The 19,951-nt window shown below is 42.5% G+C and overlaps 1 protein-coding gene across 2 annotated transcripts in view; it reads right to left on the bottom strand.

The window, feature by feature from the left end:
* The window catches only part of STAB1 (stabilin 1), a 57,915-nt gene that overhangs the window by 23,600 nt on the left and 14,364 nt on the right, over positions 1–19,951 (bottom strand). For both annotated transcript variants that reach the window (XM_035338039.1, XM_035338038.1), the window contains exons 11-31: positions 19,653–19,780; positions 18,913–19,004; positions 17,713–17,835; positions 15,450–15,593; positions 13,101–13,163; positions 12,084–12,197; positions 11,634–11,687; positions 10,200–10,280; positions 9,742–9,900; positions 8,791–8,853; positions 7,325–7,426; positions 6,202–6,288; positions 5,667–5,778; positions 4,942–5,125; positions 4,584–4,677; positions 3,605–3,763; positions 2,629–2,724; positions 2,163–2,258; positions 1,483–1,530; positions 479–609; positions 36–147 (exon numbers count right to left, since the gene is read on the bottom strand). In XM_035338039.1, coding sequence (XP_035193930.1) covers positions 36–147; positions 479–609; positions 1,483–1,530; positions 2,163–2,258; positions 2,629–2,724; positions 3,605–3,763; positions 4,584–4,677; positions 4,942–5,125; positions 5,667–5,778; positions 6,202–6,288; positions 7,325–7,426; positions 8,791–8,853; positions 9,742–9,900; positions 10,200–10,280; positions 11,634–11,687; positions 12,084–12,197; positions 13,101–13,163; positions 15,450–15,593; positions 17,713–17,835; positions 18,913–19,004; positions 19,653–19,780 — 2,242 coding nt within the window. The remainder of the gene's footprint in view (positions 1–35; positions 148–478; positions 610–1,482; positions 1,531–2,162; positions 2,259–2,628; positions 2,725–3,604; positions 3,764–4,583; positions 4,678–4,941; positions 5,126–5,666; positions 5,779–6,201; positions 6,289–7,324; positions 7,427–8,790; positions 8,854–9,741; positions 9,901–10,199; positions 10,281–11,633; positions 11,688–12,083; positions 12,198–13,100; positions 13,164–15,449; positions 15,594–17,712; positions 17,836–18,912; positions 19,005–19,652; positions 19,781–19,951) is intronic.

The following is a 19,951-nucleotide window of genomic DNA, read 5'->3' as shown; positions in this document are numbered from 1 at the left end:
GACACATGTGCATTATATAAAAAAAAAAATCTTACACCACTCTTGGTGTTTATCTGCCATCTGGTCTGTGGGTTGAGGGTGGGTAATTCTGGCCTGTCGTACTTTTTGAGATTTTCACCAGTGAAGATACCTTCGAGAAAGTGGGCCCTGAAGAGAACAAAGGCAGGTAAAGAAAAGATTCTGGTACTATTTGTAATAACAGGGAGATAAGATTGTATCACCTAACATTCACACATTCACTAAAGTCGTTAAGCATGTGGAGAGAATGCACATATATGAAAAATAAATACACTTCCAATTGCCTGGGATCTGTTATGTTTCAAATGCCTACAATATTCTTTGCCTGCTACATATTTAACCTTGCTTCTATATTTATTTCCAGATATCTCTTTATTGGGCACATACGACCAGAAATCCAACTCATAGCCTTGTTACTGTAGTCTGGCATAGTAAAGCAAAGAGAGGAATCTCCTCATACCTGACTAAAAACGGCAGCATGCTGGGAGTCAGCCAGAAATCTTTCTCACTCTTATTCAAGCTGTTGATAGCTTCCTCTGATGGCACCAGGACAGTGACATTGGTTCCTGCTGGGATGCTGAAGAGAGATTTCTGTTGTCCAAAGCACAAAGATGAACAAATAAGACATGCCGGTGCTGTATCTATTCCGTAAAATATAGCCAAGAGCCATCCTGCTTTTGCAGTCCCATGTCAGGGACGTGCAGAATGATAGTGTGCACACAGCAGGCTTTCCTGCACATGTGAAATAAGTAAGTGCTGTTGGCAACCAAAAAATGCCACAAGTGGTTTGGCCAAAACAGCTGACACCTGCTTGCCAAGGGAAAATCTGCTGCTTTAAGTTCTGCTTTCATGTTTCAATTAATCTTCAAATCAATTCAGTCAAATCCATAAACAAACAACACACAACATCAGTTCTGGGGAAGGGACCACAATTACTCCTAGCAAAAGCAATGTACACAGCAGGACATGTAAACTAAGGCTCAGTGAGATGCCACACTTCACAGTGTATTTCCGCAGACTTGCTGCAGCCTGCAGTGCCTCTTGCAGCCAAGCTAGGAACAGGGAGCCCATACCAAGAAAAGGAACAAACATACAGTCTAACTTTTCAAAACTTGCTCTTTTGCAAAATAGCTATTATTATGCTACCCCTTTTTCTTTTCCTTCTGTGTTACTTTCCTATAGCCAGGAGTTACAGAAGTTAAAACTATGAAAATCATGTGTATTACAGTCACAGCTTCCTCCTGTGCTATAAATTAGTCTCTCAAAGCACACTGGTGACCCTTACTCCATCACAAACTTCGGTGCTCTACTACACCCTACTCTTTCTGATTTCACCTTAGCTGTTGCTTTGTTTTTCTTCTAATGAAAAAGATAAATGCTGTTGCTCTTCCTTTAACAGCAGCGTTCACAGTGACTTCACTTCTACAGTACTTACTCATGTGGACATCCCACGGCCATTCTTACCTTAACCCAGTCATAGAATCCTGCAAAGTGGGAACTCCCAGCCAGCTCCTTCAAAACAGAAACAACAGAAGGATAACCTCCAATGAGCACTGGAGCTGTGGGACTGGTAGACCCAGGGTAGGAGACAGGAGCCCTTTGCAATATCAGATCCAGCAATAATGACTTAGGCATTCCTTTCTGCCTTCACAAACTTCAAAGGCACCTTGTGTCATGTGGAGGGATGGTCACTCCTAAAGCCAAACTCTAGCCATTAAAAATGCATATTCCAGCCATTAAATATATATATATTCCTAAATAAATAAATTCTTTTCAACTCATCTGAAATTGCTTATGTTTACCAGAGACAGTGATTGAATCCACAATGGTCTTTAATATTTCTAATGGCAGAAAATGGGCCTAGCTAGCTCTGACTTGAAAAACTTTCCAAACAACAAAGAAAATATGCCTTATTGCACAGGGCAGCTTACAGGGCAGGAACAGCTTAGAAATGACTGTCAATGGTTTATTGAAGACCCTGGTTCTTGGCACCAGTGCTGTCTCTGTGGTCTTGGGCAAACATATGCTGTGCTGTCAAGCTGGTGCTGAGAGGAGTCAGCTCGAGTACCAGAGAAATGGAAAGTGAGAACAGAGCCATTTCTCCCCCATCTCCAAAAGACCTCAGACATTTACTTTTCACTCACTTTTAGAACATCCCCATAGCACGTAATGCCATCCCCCACATAGCCTTGAGGGCAAGCACAGGACCTCTCCCCTCCTCCAAGAGGCACACACATAGCCTGCAAGTACAAGGAAAGAAGAAATTAGAGAGTAAACACAGGTAATGCAGTATTACACCTACCCAGGAATCAAATTCTGACCTCTTACAGCTCAGGCTACAAATGCACACACAAATCCCTTCCTCCTGTTGCCTTTACAGTGCCGTTGAATTTACACCTTGTGCACCAAGGCCTCAATGATGGCTTTGGGTTGTGTGAATTCATGAAAATTAGAGGATCTGCCTCCATAGATCAGAGACTAAAACTTTATAACACCTCAGTGGTGTGCCAGTAGGCTAATGCAAACCAAATCCTTGCTGAAAAACTTGTGACAGGGAGCAGAGGAACCCTCACTGCCACAGTAGCCTTGGACAGTTCTTTAGCTACTCACCACGTCGTGGCAGCCACCGTTGTCCATGAGGCATGGATTGATTGCATCGCAATTGTGGCCATCGCCAGCATAACCCCTCTTGCAGACACATTTGCTCTGCAGGAAAGAGGCATTTCAATTTTAAAGAGCTATCAGAGTATCCTCATTTACTACCCAAGAAAAGGCCTAAAAATCTATTCTTAATTGATTTTCCTAAGTTTTCTCCTGGTTCCTAAAGACATGAAAATGCAAAGGTACCTCCTTAGTAGGGCATCGTTCTCTATCACAACACACTTGCTGCTGGGTTACTCAAGAGCCCTGATCCCTTGCTCTGCTTGCCTGTGTGAGGGTAACTTGAGAATAATAGTTTCCATCTCTATTTCCAGCTTTTCCGAGAATGACACAGACGTTGTGAACAACAGAAAGAGGGGGTGATTTCAAACCTTCCTGCTTATGAGATAGCTAAAAGAGCACTTGCACATGCCACCTCACTAAATTCTGCTGAAGATCTGGCACTTTTCCTCAGCCCATTGCCCAGAGCTCCCCTTGCTCAGTGGGGAGAAGCAGCACCTTGAGAAGCCACCCTGAGAAGCCACCCCTCCCGCATGCCTTCCTCCAGTCTCAGATTGTCCCAGTCTTGGCCTGTCTTCCTTCATTGACTATCCGAGTAGTTGCATATGATTTTCTGCACATTGTAGCACTGCCCAGAGACAATGCTGTGATCTGGGAACAAGGTGGGCACAGCAACCAGTGCCTTGTTATGGAGCAGGGCTCTTCCCTTTGCTGCACAAAGGTTTCAGAGTAGTGTAGCAGCCTCAGACACACCCACGCCTCTCACCACACACAAGTACCCTACAGCAGGAGCCAGTGTATCTGGCAGCCAACAAACGGGTTTTGCTGCTGACCAGCCCAGGTTCTACCTCCAGCAATCCCTGTCCATTTCAGAGCAGCTTAGGAAATGTAAGTCTACCATCAGACTACTTAGCATAGCCCATACCTGACCGGGGCCGATATAAATGCAGTCAGCATTGATGTGACAGTTCCCTCTACTCTCCAGCATGCAGTTGTCTATAGATACACAGGCCTTTCCATCCCCAGTCCAGCCCACGTTACACTGGCAGGTGGCATTGCCAGGGCCCGTACTGGTGCACAGGGCCTGCAGAAAGGAGACAAAAGCATTACACTCAGCAGAGAGCAGACAGTGCAGTGCAAATACAGAGACAAGTCTCTTTCATCACTCTGAGGAGAGTTTCTGAATGACCAATTTTGATTCCAGCACTGGGTGCAGGGACTGGAAGCATCTTCTCCAGAAAAAATTCTAGACAATATCATAATAAAGTGATTCTAGAAACATTCAGTGTTTTCAGAGAGGTGGACACTTGTGTCTAAGGTGGCTCAGAACTCCCAGGGCATTCCCTGACATTCAGTAAAGCTCTTCCATTACAGAAGATGTATTCCCTGGACAGGAGAAGCACAATCTTCTTCTGCCTGGACGTGTAGGCTGGGAATCAATCACGGAGGCAGATCTCTCTCAGCAAAGACCTCCTTTCTACTTAGTGTCATCCTATTCCCTTCTACACAGCCCAATGCATTCCTCTCATTGAGGGATCTAAATGGTGATGATGTCTGACCATTTGTTGTTGGCTACTAAAAATACGAATTGGAGCTCACAGCCAAGCTACAACACGTAAGAAGATCTTGAGGGGAAAATGAATACAAAACAAAAGTCTGTGCAGCTAATCTCTGTGGCTGCTAAAATATCTGGGCAAACCAGCCAAACCTTCCCAGGGTGTCACATTTTGGTACCAATCAAATGACTGACCTCCTTATGATGACTGTGTTTAGGTACCTGTTATTCCACCCCACCTTACAGACTGGGAAAGATAGGCACGACACCAGTGCCCAACAAATCTGCAACAGTCCTGTTTGATCGATAGATGTTCCTTCTCATGCTTCGATAGTCCAATCCCACTTACATTCTGAGAACAGCCTCCTCGTTCTGGCTGACTGCACAGGTCAATGGGCTGGCAGGAAAACCCATCCCCTTCATATCCATCCATGCAGATGCACCTTAAAAACATAAGCACAAAAGGCATAAAGGTAGCACAGCCTATTCTGAAATACAGCAGAGAGCAAAAAGATATTTTGAGCTCTCAAGCAAGCAATAACCTGACCTAATGCCTAGTGCAGCGGGTTGGGTGCATGGCTTGAACAACCCTGTGCAACAGTCATGCAGAGAGACATGCACAGTTACAGGGTTGGCAGCCTCACAGCCGTTGTGTGACTATACAATGACAATGTGCCCACCCAAATGTGTATGCCAGAAAGACTGACCTTGCTGTGTCATTGAGGCTGCAAACAGCATTCTGGTGGCAGTACTGGGACAGCCCGCTCGGCCCACAGTTCTTGGATGTCTTGTCACAGAATTTCCCAGTAAAACCTTCCTTGCAGGACCAGGACTGACACACACCCCCGCTGCCAGGCCTGTTGTCACAGACACCATGGACGCAGCCACAATCTGTCAAAGAATTTTCACATGGAGAAAGAACAGTAACTGCCAAAAGTCCAGAACTCACCACAGTGATCACATTTTGCAGATTCCCAACTTCCTTTCACAATCTCTCGTGACATCAAATCATCATCCCATTTGTTCTTGACAGAGGGATGTCTGCTGAGAGACATCCACCACACCTCAAAACCTGGCCAGGGAACCGATCCTCTGACTGCCTGGGTCCAAGAGTTTTATGAGCTCTAAAGATGGGCTCAAATTTAGGCCATCAAGCACAAGGTCCTTGTCAACTGGGAAAGGAAAATGTCTTTTCTTTCTAATGAGGAGAGATTTGCTTAGAAGTCCCACACTTAAATTTGGCCAATGTTTCCAAGACCTGCACTACCACTGTCATATTAGCCGTTTTCTCTACTGCTTTTTGTGACCTGTGATGACATTTCCATCACTTCTTTCATGATGAGGTCTTGCCAGCAGGGAATCCAGGGTACCTGAACATGCACTATAGCTTTGCTATACATTTTTCTCTAGTCTCTCCTTCCAAATTACCAACCTTCATCACAGTTCTCGCCATGTTTGTTTGGGTTTGAACAGATGTGGCAGGCTACTCCTTTGAAGCCTTCGAAGCAGTGGCAGTTGCCATTCCCTTCTATGCCATCGCTGCACTGGAAGGAAACAAAAAGAAAGCCAAAGTCATTGAAACTAAGCGAAACAAGGCAAAACCAAGGCTTTGATATCTATCAAAAACACTTTTGACGGCTGCAGTAAAAAATAGGACTTTGAAGAGCAGTGGTGGTAACACAAAATCCCCCCTCCCAACCCCCAGTCAATGCTGTCTGCAAAAGCTATGACAAGATTCACATTAGAGCTCGAGATGGAAAACGCACTGATGACTACACTCCATTTTCCTTGGATATTCTGTGGCCACCACTTTGCACTTTACCCTGGAGCACAAAGGCTGAATTATGCTTATCTAGAGCAACTGTTAATATAAAGAAAAAATGTCCTACCTTGTCATTAAAAAATAAATAAGCTAGCCCCCCTGAGTCAAGTGCTCATTGTAACACAGTATGATCCTTCATACTTACATTTCCCCGGCCATAGCATGGACTGGAATATCCCCCTGGGCATGGTATGCAGTCTGGACCAAAGAATCCTTTGCAGCACCCAGGTTTCTGAAACAAAAACAAAATCATTAAAGTACCAAGTGACTTAACATGAATTGCCTGGAGTTGTCCTGCTCTCACAATTCTGAAAACTATGTTCTCCTTCCTGTGGCCATGGACTACACTGAAATAGTCACTTAGACACCCATGCTTATAATCACAGAATCATTTAGGTTGGAAAGGAGCTTTAAGATCATGAAGTCCAAACATAAAATTGGACTTAAATTATTAAATTATTTTCCAACAATACCCATCTTTCTGCTTGCAGATAATTCTTGTCATCATAAACTACTATTTTCTGTTTTTTTGTGTGAGTTAGACAAATAGGGTCTATACTTTCTCTGAGTTTTGAATTCATTAATAATATTGGCTCACTTGATCCTCCTTTATCCTTGCTGAGGACTTCTGTTTTTCTGGAGGAATGTATCAGTCCTGGATCACAGGCCTTGTCACAACTGACCAGTAGAAGAACAATGACAGGACAGACATCCAGCTGGTATTTAACAAGACACTCACAAATCATTCTATATAGTTGGCACTGGGACAGCTTAGGAGCTGCAGATTCCTGATGTGAGGTCTGTAAACTGGGTAAGAACTGCTTTTCCAAACCATCTGACAATGTTTCATAAACAAGATGTAATCACTTCACAGCTTATGGCACTTTTATTGTACTCTGCTTCCGCTGGGAGACGTGATAAAAACAGGGTACTCTCAGAAATCGTGCCACACCAAACGCGACAACATTCGTCTCTCGGCTTCCTCCAACTTGGCTAGTCACAACTGTTGTGCTTTATTGTATTTATGTATCGCGTTTGGGTTTAACTGAGCTGCTTTCTAACATTCGGAGCGGGTTGGTACTGTGTATTCTTCTCTGTGTTAACCAAAGAGAGGTCAGATAGCCAGCTCATCTGATGCGCCCCCTTTTGCATGGGGCAGCTTTTCTTTTGTTGCCATCTCAGTTCAAGGAGTCAGAGGACTTCTCGATGGATCGGGAAGAGCAAAGCTGAGCTCCTTTCAAAGGAATGTGGTTTCCCATCGCACTCACCGTGACAGTTTGATTGCAGTACCTGGCACATCCCTTCTTCAGGACATTCAGGCCTTGTGGATCATGGATATAGACACATTCTTTTGGGAACAGTGTTGATTCCTGTAGAAACACAAGTCAGCTCTTTTTGTTACATCAGCACAGTAACCCTTTCCTCCTCTCTTTCTGCTGCAGAGAGCAATTTATGCCTATCTCTGAGCTGAGGAAGTTCAAAAAGGAGCCAAGGTGAACAAGATACTGCTCCAGCATGCCTATCATGAAAGAAGGCACGTGGTGGCTTCCTCATGCTCCCAGCAGTCTGCAAGCCTGAGCCAAGGTGCTGCCCTTTTGTTCTTATAATAGTATTTATGATAAGGGAGACAGTAGAAGAAGGGGCAGAGGTTGGGGAGAGAGGATAAAAGGAGGGAGATGGGGGGAAGAGACGGGGGGGAAGTGGGAGAGAAATAGAGGGTAAGAAAGAGGGTAGGGGAAAAGAGAAAGGAAGGAGGGAGAGGAAAGGCAGGGGGAAGGAGAGTGGGGAAAAGGGAGAGTATAAGAAAGAATGAGAGACGGAGGGAGGAAAGGAAAAAGAGGGGGAGGGAGGGAGAAAGCTAGGGGTGGAGGTGAGACAGAAAGTGGGAAGGGAAAGGACTGCAGGTAATTTCTGGAACAATACCCAGTGACCTGTCATGTAGTTATACAAAGGCAGAATCAGGCCCAAGATGATTCTGTCCACACCTGCCTCAATTAGAGAGGAAAACAATTGACTAGTGACTTTGCAGAGCTCCACTTCAGACATTCATGCTGAGACAGCATCAGCAAGTTCTTCTGAAATTCAGATCCCTCAGAAGACACCCAACAGTTAACAGTCATCAACACCTCTCCGGTCTTCCCAAACAATGTCTTGGGCCTGGCCTTCACACAGGGATTTCCTGGAAATTGCTGTACGGCTAAACCCAGCATGGGTTAACTCAAACACCAGTGTGCTGCCTCCTCCTTCTTAATCTGCCTTCAGCTAGTTCTGCTCATTCTGAATAAACAGTGAGCACAGGCCAAGAACAAATTGTTTCTCAGCCCTCTGCAGCGCATAGAGCTAGTTGCAATTCCCTGGCCATGACATAAGCAGTGGTGTTACTGAATGGTACAAGTGGGATTGGGTTTGATTCTAGCAATTTGAAGGAGCTGGGAGACTCAGCGTGTGAGGAGGAAAGCCCTGCCTGAGGCAGAGTAGAGGTACTAAAAACTGCAAGCCTACAATTTCATTTAGCACAGACTGTCTCACAGCTATCTGCATTGACTCAGCAAACGGACTTCAAAATAAGAAATAGCGCAGAGCAGTTACTGGGTGACAGTCTGGGATCACAGTGCAAGGTGGATACTTTCCTGTCCTGTATTTGTTTGAAAGTGTCTTGGGTTAGAAATTGTCACAGTGTGCTTGTATGTCATCATGCAAAGAAGAAAATAGGGAAATGATCACAAATAATCACCATTTCTCTGCTGCCTGGTGGGCAAACACTGTTGTTGAGAGCCTCACAATCCACACAAGAGCCCTGTTAAGAAAAGAAGAGCAGAAAACTTCATCTTCTCAAAAGAACCCCTTCCCCATGCCAAGAATGCTCCAGAGCTACTGCTTCCACTACATATCCAAAACATCACAGCATGTATCAGAAACATTTTTAGGAGGGAGTTCCACACTCTGAAATGGGGTAAGCTTCTCACTTCAATAAAGTGGATCCTTTGTCACGAGATGTTTGCACCTGATTTTAAGATGGGGTCTGTGTCCACCCTGTGAGTCTATCAGCCACTAGAGACACAGCTATGCTGGAAAACATTTTGGGCATCCATGCTGCAGCCTCATTAAATCAACAAGTTATATCAGACCCTCTGGCCAGCTGATATTATTTGTGTTGCTCCAAATCAGGTGCCTTTTGCCTATTCAGACACTCATCCTCTTTTCCAGTAACCTACCAGTGATCAAAGTGGGGAACACACACCTAAAATAAGCTATACAAAATTCTTTATGTGAGAATACCATACAGCATTTGCAACTCCTGCTGCTGAATAACTGTTTCCCATTCATGCTAACAGGAAAACAATGCTGACAGTGATGGGAACAAAGCATTCTCAGCTGAGTAACTCTGGTGTGAAGAAGGGCATACACAGCCTTATGAAAAGGCAAACATCTTTCTGAAGCGAAGGTAGGATGGATGCAAGGAAAGAATAAAGATCCACAAGAAAACAGCTGATTGCCAGCAAAGCAGTGCAAAGTGCTAGCAGAAGCAACAATCACAGTGCTGATGCTGCCTAAGTTCATATTAGGGGGTATCTCAGAGAGAACACATTTCCCAGATGTAATTTACACATCTTGCTTTTGTTCCTCCAGGTGAGTGTAGGGTCTACAGCAATGGCTAGCAAGAGAATGGGAGAAGGTGACTTACTGTCACAATTTTGTGTTGTTCTTCGTTGCATCTGTGAGGCAAAATGGGAATTATTGAAGGAGGGAGGAAGATGCCGTCCAAGGTATGAATAATACCATTTGATGCCACAATGTTTCTCATGTTTAAGGGGATCCCTGATTCATCCATCAGAATTCTTCCCTGATGCAGAAACACAAATAATTTATCTGTATTTTATCCCATTAGACTGTATCAACTACATAAAAGCAACACAGGAAACAGATGGTATGCAACATCAAGTGCCACCACACAAATAGTCAAGCCTCTTAGTAGCGTCACAAGTTGGATAAGAAGCAAAAATAATTCAGTGACCCCATTTAAGTCTATTTTTTAAGCACAGGAGGAAGCAGAGATGGGCCGAAACCACATTGTTCAGAACTATATCCAGACTTCCACTTAGCACAGGACGTTTGCCCAGCTGAGTTTTGATCCATACATACATCTGCACTGAGGCTGATGGTCAGTATCTGGTTGGCCATAGTAACAATGTGTGGCATCATCATCAGTTTCTCTACAGTCACCTGAAATAAACACACAAGGGGACAATGTTGTGGAAAAGCAGGGACATTTCAGTACAGCTTACAGAGTCCTTTCACCACTCCCCCACCAAAAAAACCTTCTAAAGGGGACTTTAACCTTAACATTTACTCTTCATGAAATACCTTAAATGCACACAATAGCCCAGAGGGAAATCCAGGACTTTGTGTGAATCATTTGCAATGCTACAAACACAACAGTGCCTGTGGAGGTGGCCTTCATTTTCATTCCTTGTTCAAGAAACAGTCTAGAACAGCTGAAATTAAGTCTGATTAATAGTGTCTCTTATTGATACAGCCAATATAGGGAATTTTCCAGGACATATTAATTGAACAAGTAATGCTGAGCAAGAAACATAATAAATAATCCATTTTGACCTACTAAATAAGCTTATTTCTAAAGGCAGAAGAAATGTAAACCACAGCTGCTGTACTAGAAATTTAAACATAAGGATTTGACAGGCGAGAAGTTCTGAGAACTGACAATTTTTACTTTTGTGTTCAACAAGTTATTAAAATAAGTAATTTGGCTTGTTGCCATGTTATTATTCATCAATTGCAAGAAAAACTATGTTTTGCTGTTTTGTCAACGTGCTGCTTAATTTCTCTGTTGGAGTTAAGAAAATCATAAGGACAGAAATTTTCTCCTCGGTGAAGGACTGGAGTAATATTGATATTTCTTAGCAAAAGACATGACATTGTACCATAATGCTCAAGTATTCATTTCCCCACAAGTTCTGTGTATAATTTTAAACATTTCTCGTGTTGATTGTATAATGGAAAAAGTCTTGTTAATGCACTGCATTAATTTTATGTACCCTGCCACACCGGGTAAATAAATGTTGGTGCAAGAGTTGGCAGTACCCCACTGATGGAGCCCAAGAAAACAGGAAAAGGAGCAGGAGAGTTTTGACCAATTCTCCACCTGGATATAATTTTTGTGTTGCTGCTTTCAGTGTTTGGGAAGCTATGGGTTGGAGGATTCATAATTAGGGTACGCTCCTAATTAATAGTTGAGCAAATTAAAATGATGCCGAGAGAGAATTTGCCTGCAGCAAACTCTGCAGGACAATGTTTTCTTTGTAAAGGCCATCTGACTAATGAGCACCATCACACACAGAAAACTAAGAGCTTTGTGATGGATGTCCCTTTTGGCAACAACTTTCATGGTAAATGTTCTGCCTCATCAGGTCCTGAATCACATCTCTCCTCTCTTGGGCAGTCCAAGAAACAGCAGCTGAAGTCACTGATACTCCAACCTCTGTGCCAAACAACATAGTTGATTATCTGCTGGCCTGAAGGACTCCAATGATCCAGAATTAGAGCTGCCTGCCTTACCGCTGCTGAAGTGTAGATATGATGCTTCACAAGTTCCTGAAGCTTATTTATGCCCTAAGGAAAAAACAAAACCAAAACATAATAATTGGATACCCCTTCACTGCTCAGGAGTAAGAAGAGGCAATTACTTTTTCTTTTAACAAATTACTGACTATGCCAATGTATTATAGCAGAGACTTCACTTGGAAAATAAATTACTTCATTTTCCCCACACAAAGTGGAAGGAAAAAGCCAAAAAACAGACTTAAACAATATGGCTAAATGTATTTCTCATTGCAGGTTCCACCAGCATTCACTTCTTTCCCAAAGCCTTATAGAAGGATGTTTTAGCCAGCTCCAGAAAGAACATCTTTCAGCAATGATCACATACATTGCACAAGCTATTCCAGCAAAGCCCAGTGCAACAGGCTGCACTGTCTCAGAACCTCTTAAAGTATTATGAGCTCTCACCTCTGTGAAAAGATAGATGAGCCTTCCATCTCTCAATTTATCCACACCATCATTGCTGGGTACAAATACAGTAAAGGGGCCGGGTCCATCAAGAATTGCAGGCAGGCCACAGTTCTGCAAAAACAGTAAAAGATTTCACCATGCACCTAGCATGAGTTAATGAGGGGGGTCTCTTAGAAAGGGAGAGGAGACTCTAAGCAACTCACCAAGGGTGCAGCTACTGAAAAGCTTTTGTATTCAAGAGGCGAGGCTTGTAATATTACAGAGATAAAATGCCATAAAAACAGGCTGGACAATGAAGCCACCGGTGTGAGTGCAGCTAACGTGAACAAGAGAGCACTGGAATAACACTTCCTGTGCTTTAAGCACACAAGTACATACAGAGACTAAACCAATATCTTTTTGCCCCAAGAGAAGAAAAAGAGAATCAAGCCTATAACCGCAATTAAACAATGAATTTTGTAAACAACTAACAGCCACAAAGCTGAAAACAAGCAGGTCAAGACTGTTGGGTGCAATGCTGGAGCAGATCCAGATGACTCTGGAAGAGGTAGAAGAAAAATCAGTCTGTCCCTAGTAAAAAAAATTAACTAAATGAAGCCTGGGCAGAAGCCTTTAAGGGTTTATAACCTGAGGAGTATTTTATTTAGATACCTATAGGAAAAAAACAACAACATTTAGCTTAAGCCTGGCTTGGCATGGAAAGGCATGAAATGTTCACTCTTGAAAAAGTGTTCAAGAACTAAAAATGCTTTGGAGAACAAACTGTGCCAAGGGAGATGGGTAGGGCAGGTGGGGAAGAAGGTGGGAAAGACATTTGTATGCTTGCTGCTTGTGCTGATCTTTCCATTACATGTGCTTAAAAAATAAACAAAATAAGTGACTCAGATAAAAGTATCCAGAAAGAAAGACAAACAGCTGCATTTAAATATTATTCAAAATTCTCACAAAAAAGAGCAACAGGCTGTGCAAAAGCAGCAATGCTAAACCTTCTGGGGCAGACACAAGCATGCTTACCTCCAGTATAGTTTCAAATCGACTGAAGATCTCATTTGAAGCAAGGATCTCCCCAATGGTTTTCTGCAAGAAGATACAAAGAGGAAAAATACAATGACTGGGGTTGAAGCAAAGTCTGCGCACAAACTGGCATGCCTTTGATCAGTCAATGTTTGGGGATTGCATGCTCCATGTCTTTGAAAGCCGTCAGCCCCAAAGGACTCAAACCCTTTATTTTGGCCAGTTGACCTAACAAGGAGGGAGCCTACAGTAGCTTAGGCACAAGCCTGTTCTCATGTACAACAAACAAGAATTTTTTAGGTTATCATGCACTTAAGCACCCTTCTGTTTTCCTACTCCCATCTCCAGGTTAAACTTGCAGCCATGCAGAACTTGTCTGGTAAACAGTGGAGCTGCTCTAGCATCTCAAGTCTCCCTCTGCCTTTGAGGACAAGAGTTCACTCTGCCACCTGCAAACGAGCTCCAGTGCTTAAAAAATACAACCCATATGCAGAAATCTGAAAACACGTTGGAAGTAGAAGCTTTCCTTTTTGCCATGCTTCCCACGAGGACAAAGGTAACAAGAGAAACGTCCCCGCAGCCACCACAGTTTCTGAAGGGACTCATCTGACCTTTATTTGCAGGAATGTGCCTGCTTTTTTTTTTTTTTTTTTTTTTTTTTATTGCTTCCAGCAGAACATGCAGAGGCACAGAACATTACTTCCAAGGGTATAAAGAGATTTGCTGCCAAAAATAGCTCATGTGATCACTAGCTTTCAGTGTAAAGCCAACACCACAAGGGAAGGAAATGGCTGAAGAAGTCCAGAGAAAGCAAACTCTGCAGGGAGCACTCTTGCTGTCCTGCCATTGCAGAGCAAGCTGCCTCTCTGCCTCACTGGCATAAGGCTGGCTAAGGCTTTGGCAGTCTTCACCACAGTTGGGCCATGTTGGTTCCTACCCAGATCGCATCCTGATCCAAAACAGCTCCAAGATGGATCAAAACAGCTGTACTTTAGTGCCATGCACCCCAACAGCATCATCCCTCCTGCACGCTCTTCCAGATATACCCACTCACCTCCTACTCTTCTTGGACTGTGGATAAAGATCCCTGAGTGCGGTACAAAGTCAAAATTTGCAGTTTTCTTAAAGATTTTTTTTTTTCTTCTACTGGCACATTTGGAACATGCACACCAATAGTGCTGTGACAGCCACTGTTGTGCTGAGTATCGAAAGTTTACAGGAAATGGTATAGGAAAGACTGCTGAATCAGCCTCATGGCCAGAGGAGCTGCAAGCCCTTCCCTGCAGGTACCGACGCACACAAACACAGAGCTCAGTCCAGCTTCTGCTCTGGATCTCAGACACTCCTTTTTGGAAAACATCTTCATGCAAGTCATAAGACTGAGAGCATCTTAAGTGACATTAGTGATGGGCACATTCAAATCCACATAAACACCCAGAACTTGCACAGTTGGCACGCCTCATCTCTACCACCTATCTCTACCACAATATTCCAGCTACTTTTTAAACATAAAGTACAATCCAACCGTAAGATTACACAATACGACTGCTTTTATAGATTAATTACAATGGTGCAAAGTAAGTGCAGACTACTATCAAAATCCAACTAAAGCAAAGAGCTGGTGTCATCCTATGTGTAATTTTTTTGCAAGGAAGCAGTGGGTAATAGGCTCTGCTTTCTGCATATGGCAACAATATAAAAGTTTTCATGCATACAATGCAGTAGCTATAGCAAAAATTTTCCCCAGTTGACAGGAAAAAGTGTTTAGCAGAGGCACAGACTGAAGCAAGAACTCTTAAATCTCTGCCCAGTGTCTTAAATACATGACAAGTTCAAATTGCAAAGGTCCATAGTGATTATTTGTCCTCATTTTATATACTTTTAATGCAAAGATAATCTTTTAAATATATTTTTAAAATTCAGTAGAGACAGATGAAAGCAAGTCTTAATTTCAATTTTATATGAAAAAAAGCTTTTTCAATAAAGCAAATCTTAATTTCAGTTTTATATGAAAAATGCTTTTTCAATATTTATCTTATTGTTCTTCTGTAAGATACAACTGAAAAAGAGCTCATTTTCCATGAAGGGAGTGATCTTAGTCATGAAATTAGAATTCTCTACTTATCCAAACACTGTAAAAGCATCACTGCAAGGTCTGTATCTGACTTGTGCAGAGCTATTAGCTACTTTTAAAGGCATGCTTATCAGGAGCTGAAAACAAAACAAATAGCCTTTTCCTTTTTTAAAAAAGCCTCACTGTTTTAAGAAGCATAACCACGGAAAAATATTTTTTTTCAAGTATTTATTCTACTGCCTCATAAAACAGAAGAAATAAGAATGCCTGCATACCTGTGGGTTTCCAAGGTTGTCAGTGCTGGTTTTTTTCCTTAGAGTGTTAACAATATGCATAATGCCATTGGCTGCCGGTAGGTTTGACTGCAAAACTCTGTACAATTCTCCCACCACATCTTGATATTGAAATGTGTTGTATGCCTGGATAATAACACAAGGTTATTTTAATGTATATCCATGGTATCACACTATAAACCCTTGTTCCCTTCAGTGCTCTCCATCAAGGTCAGCAAGGTGAAGGCACAACCGGTCTACTCTGGAAAAGGTAAATTTACGGGGTGGTCTCACTGTAGAATAAACATCTCACTTCTAAATGAATTTGGACAATATTTCCATCCTGGGGTACTTTTAAGTCTTACTACAGCTTAAAGACCTAGTCTGGGACAGACTCTAGGTTTAAGTTTGCCTGAACGTGAACAATGCTTGATCCCAGCGTGGATCACAGAAGGCTGCACTGACTGTTAAGCTGCTGCATCAATTTGTCAAGCACTAGGAGAAAGACATGATGCTTCCTGGGCACCAGAATACAGAATTTGGAGACAATCTTGAAGCTTCAGCTTTGATTGCAGATTTCATCAGCTCCTAATGCAACTAGGACTCATCACAGCAAAGCCTAAATAGTCAGGCTCACTGAATTATAAGGCATGCATCTGGTCCTTCCATACTGAATACAGCCATGCACTGAAGTGGGGTGTATGGAGGTCTACCGAGTGTAACTTAGAAACTCAGCATCAAGGTGTTGGTGTTGCAGCCATAATCCAAGTGCAGGCTTCTCTCTGCTTTTCATTTATCATGTGCATTTTTTTAACTCCTCCTCCCTGCCCTGAACTTCAGCTCACATCACTGAGGAGTCTGGCTGAAACAAAGAAAGAGGAGGGCAGGCTTCCCAGATCAAAAGACTCCTGAGTAAACGAACAGGAAATGAATTTTAAAAGAGCATCAATAAACGCAGTTTGGAATCCCTGGCTCCAAATAGTGCTTTTTCCTTTTGATGCACGTAGGGTGCATGTAGTATGACCTAGACCTCAAGGCCAAGGCTGGATCCGCAGAGAGGAAACATACGGCTCTCCCCGGGCCAGCTGTGAGAATGCAAGCCGGAAAAGTGCAGGATGGAGAGAGAACAGTGGATGCTGGAAAACGTGTGTCAGCTGAAGGAGTGAAAAGGGAAAAACAGCCTTCCGTATCATAAAATAGTGATGAAAGACTCTTTGCTAGGATAAGAAAAATAAAATAGAGGGGAAAAGGGCAACTGGAAGAGAAAATATTCAGCATGTAGCTATGTCTGAGAACGTGACTTCCAAGGAGAAGCATTCAGTCTAAAGAGAGACTTTGCTGCCTTTTCCACATCAGCTGCAAGGATACTGCAGTTGCTAGCTGTGCAGGGAAAAGGTCTGTTCTCCGGCATACATATGCAGACCAAGGAAAGACTGTTACCAAGCTTAGGAATAAGATTCTGTTGAATTGGTTGTCTACAGGGCAGGAAAAAACGTTGCTTGGTTGTCTGTCCTTAAATCACCTTGCTTTGGATCCCACAAAGGATCTTGCTGGGAGACAGCAGCTTTTCTAGTCTGTGCAATGAGCTGATAAAAGAGCAACCTCTAGAACCGGAACAACTGGAAACTACATCAATGCTCAATATATTCTGTTGCTCAGAGAGCACAATTAAGACTTTACAGCCTTTTCTTCCCACCTGCCTTTTTCTTTTACCCCAGGACCATCAGGACACCTCACAGAATCTGTCTCTGAGAGCACGGTCCACAACCAACCAAGGAATCTACTGCAAAGGGGTCGAAGCCAATCTTTCTCTCAGATGTGCCCCACAATGCCACATCCACCTTAATATAAAAATTATACTTTGCAACTCAAGGCTAAGGAAATGCAAGGAAGAGCAATAAAAAGCAGTTTAATATCATATCTGTATACACCTATCTGTGTACACATCTCAAGTGGATGGTAAGAACCCAGGAGCAGGGAAGTGACTATTTAAAACTAGACAGATCATTGAAAAATGTAGCAAGAGAAGAACAGTTTTGCACCAGAAAGGAGATTATAACCTAAGAAATTTGCTACATCTTTGTCTCTTAAAACTTCATTATTCTTTTTGAGAAGTGGAAATGAAATCCTGTTCTGATCACAGGTAGTCTGATAAGAGAAAAACGTTTTTCTCGTTAAGAAAGCACATGAAGGAAACTACGCTCAAGCTCTGGTCAGTCCTACATGAAAGCAACACTCCACGACTTCCGTTCAGGATATCATTTACCTGGTTGCTGAATGTCAGCTTATGTCCTGACAAGGTCCACATCGTCTTGGCTTTTACCATGTCTTCTATCAAATGCAGACCAGGAACAATGTGCATTCTGCACAAATGCTCAGCAGTGGTATCCTTTGGGGAGTAAAGACCATATAAAGAAGATAAATGACGTGCTCTTTCAAAACCCTCATTTTATGAAAGACCCACAACATTACCATAACAGAAATTATAGGTATATAATATTGAGCTTCCCTCTTCATTCTGGTTCACTGCAGAAACACGGTGGCAAATCTTTGCTTCTGTGTACTCACACAAACACAGGGAGACTGATTCATTTGAAAGTGACTTTAGAAGAATCCCCTAAAGATAAACCTATTGGACCTGGACAAATTTAAAACTATCTCTGCATGCCTGAGGTAACAAAACTTGCCTAAGCTCCCCATAGAAAATCTTTGTTTATTTTTGGCCATATAGGTGGCGTAAGCTGCTGAATTTACATTTAGTTTCTTCCTTTGTTTTCTGGGTTTTCCATCACTGGTGATTCTTTAAGACAATCGTCTGTCAACACTGATTTAGGTGGAACTGATACAACTGATGGCAAAACTGCAGCAAATGAACACAACTTAATTAAAAAATACATAAAATAAAAATATGACCTGTAGGACATACTTGTTGAAGCCCAGAACTCTCAAACTCTTGACCTAACTCTCATGTCAGTTTTCTACAGCCCTGTCACCCTTGCTGCCCCATTAGCAAAATGAGGCTAAGAAGTTGACACCATTCCCGAATCTAGGGCCATACCAAGGAATAGGCCAAAATCCAGTACTTTAATGCAAATCTCATCCCCTTTTGAAAACCACGCACTGCTTGAAAAACTCAGGCAGTGAAAAGGCACCTAAAGTTTTGAGAATAGTCACACACCAGAGGTTGGATCTTTAAATAAGAATGGCCAGAAGAACTTCAACTTTTTGAAGTTACATAATCTGACATTAAAAACAACAAACACACCCTGTCAATAGCAGAGAGGTTTTAAAAATAACATATGTAACATCCTCTGTGAGACTGCAACAACCAGACAATGAGCAGTCTTTGCAAGAGATTGCTTCTATAAATATTCTCTCGTCTGTCAATCAGTTTTTATAGACCACAGAACTCAGGCAGAAATGAATCATAAGATAGCAAAGATTTGCTAAAAGCAAGCAAACTTACATTAAATTCTATGTTATCATTACTTTGAGGAAAGGATGGTACAAAGACAGTGAAAGGCCCGTATTTTGTCAGCAACACTGAACAACCAGAAGCTGTAAAAAGAGTGACAACATGAAGCAGTTATTTGCCATGGTTTAACTCTAGCAATAATTATTCTTTGTGTTAAAAGCACAATTACATCTACACATGTTCAACCTGATGCATGTGACTAGTACTTGTTTATGCTGGACCACAGTGCACAGGATAAAGGCCCTCCACCTCTATACTGGCCACCCACACGCATGAGCTGGCAGGGAGGCTGTATTTTGGCTCAGCAGACCGATCTGACTGTAAGAGGATCCAGGGCACACCAGCCTCAAGCAGCACTGCTAGAAAACACGATGACAGCTGAAAGATTGCTGTGCCTTCAACACAGTGCAGGTGGAGGAACACTGGTATTTTGAGACAGACAGGTTTAAATCACATCCTCAATGCATGCTTTCCTTTTTTTTGTGGATGTGGCACCTCTTTCACCAGGACTGTCAAATACATAATGCTCATCCACACTGTTCTCTGCAACAGTGTCCTGTTCATGAGCCACAACTGGTAATAAGAGTTCAGAGATGGGATGTGTTTGATTTTGAAGGCCACAGTCATACGTTGTGAAATGCCTATTATGATGAGAGGCTTTTAGTCTTTTGATGACACACTTTTCTCCCCACCTCTGCTTCATTCCCCAAACAAATTCAAAAGAGAGTTACCAAACATTCTCCTGGCGACGTTCAATGTCTTAATAAACCTTCCTCGTGAATTATGCTGATTAATCTCACTCATGAGATCTTTATAGCAATTTCTCCCATCTGCAATCTCCCCTTCTTTACACACACAGCTAGATACAACAATAAAAACATAATAAACATCACATTATAAACGTTAACACTAAACATAAGAAATAATTATAAAGCAGTCCTCCACACTTTTGACATGTTTGAGTAGGACAACATCAGTATCTACAGATGAAAGATTAATTTTTGATGACTTTAAGGTGTATTTAAGAGTC

Source organism: Oxyura jamaicensis, chromosome 12, assembly GCF_011077185.1.
Source record: "Oxyura jamaicensis isolate SHBP4307 breed ruddy duck chromosome 12, BPBGC_Ojam_1.0, whole genome shotgun sequence".
In the NCBI taxonomy this organism is placed as follows: Eukaryota; Metazoa; Chordata; class Aves; order Anseriformes; family Anatidae; genus Oxyura; species Oxyura jamaicensis.
This window is presented reverse-complemented; position numbering and strand designations above follow the sequence as displayed.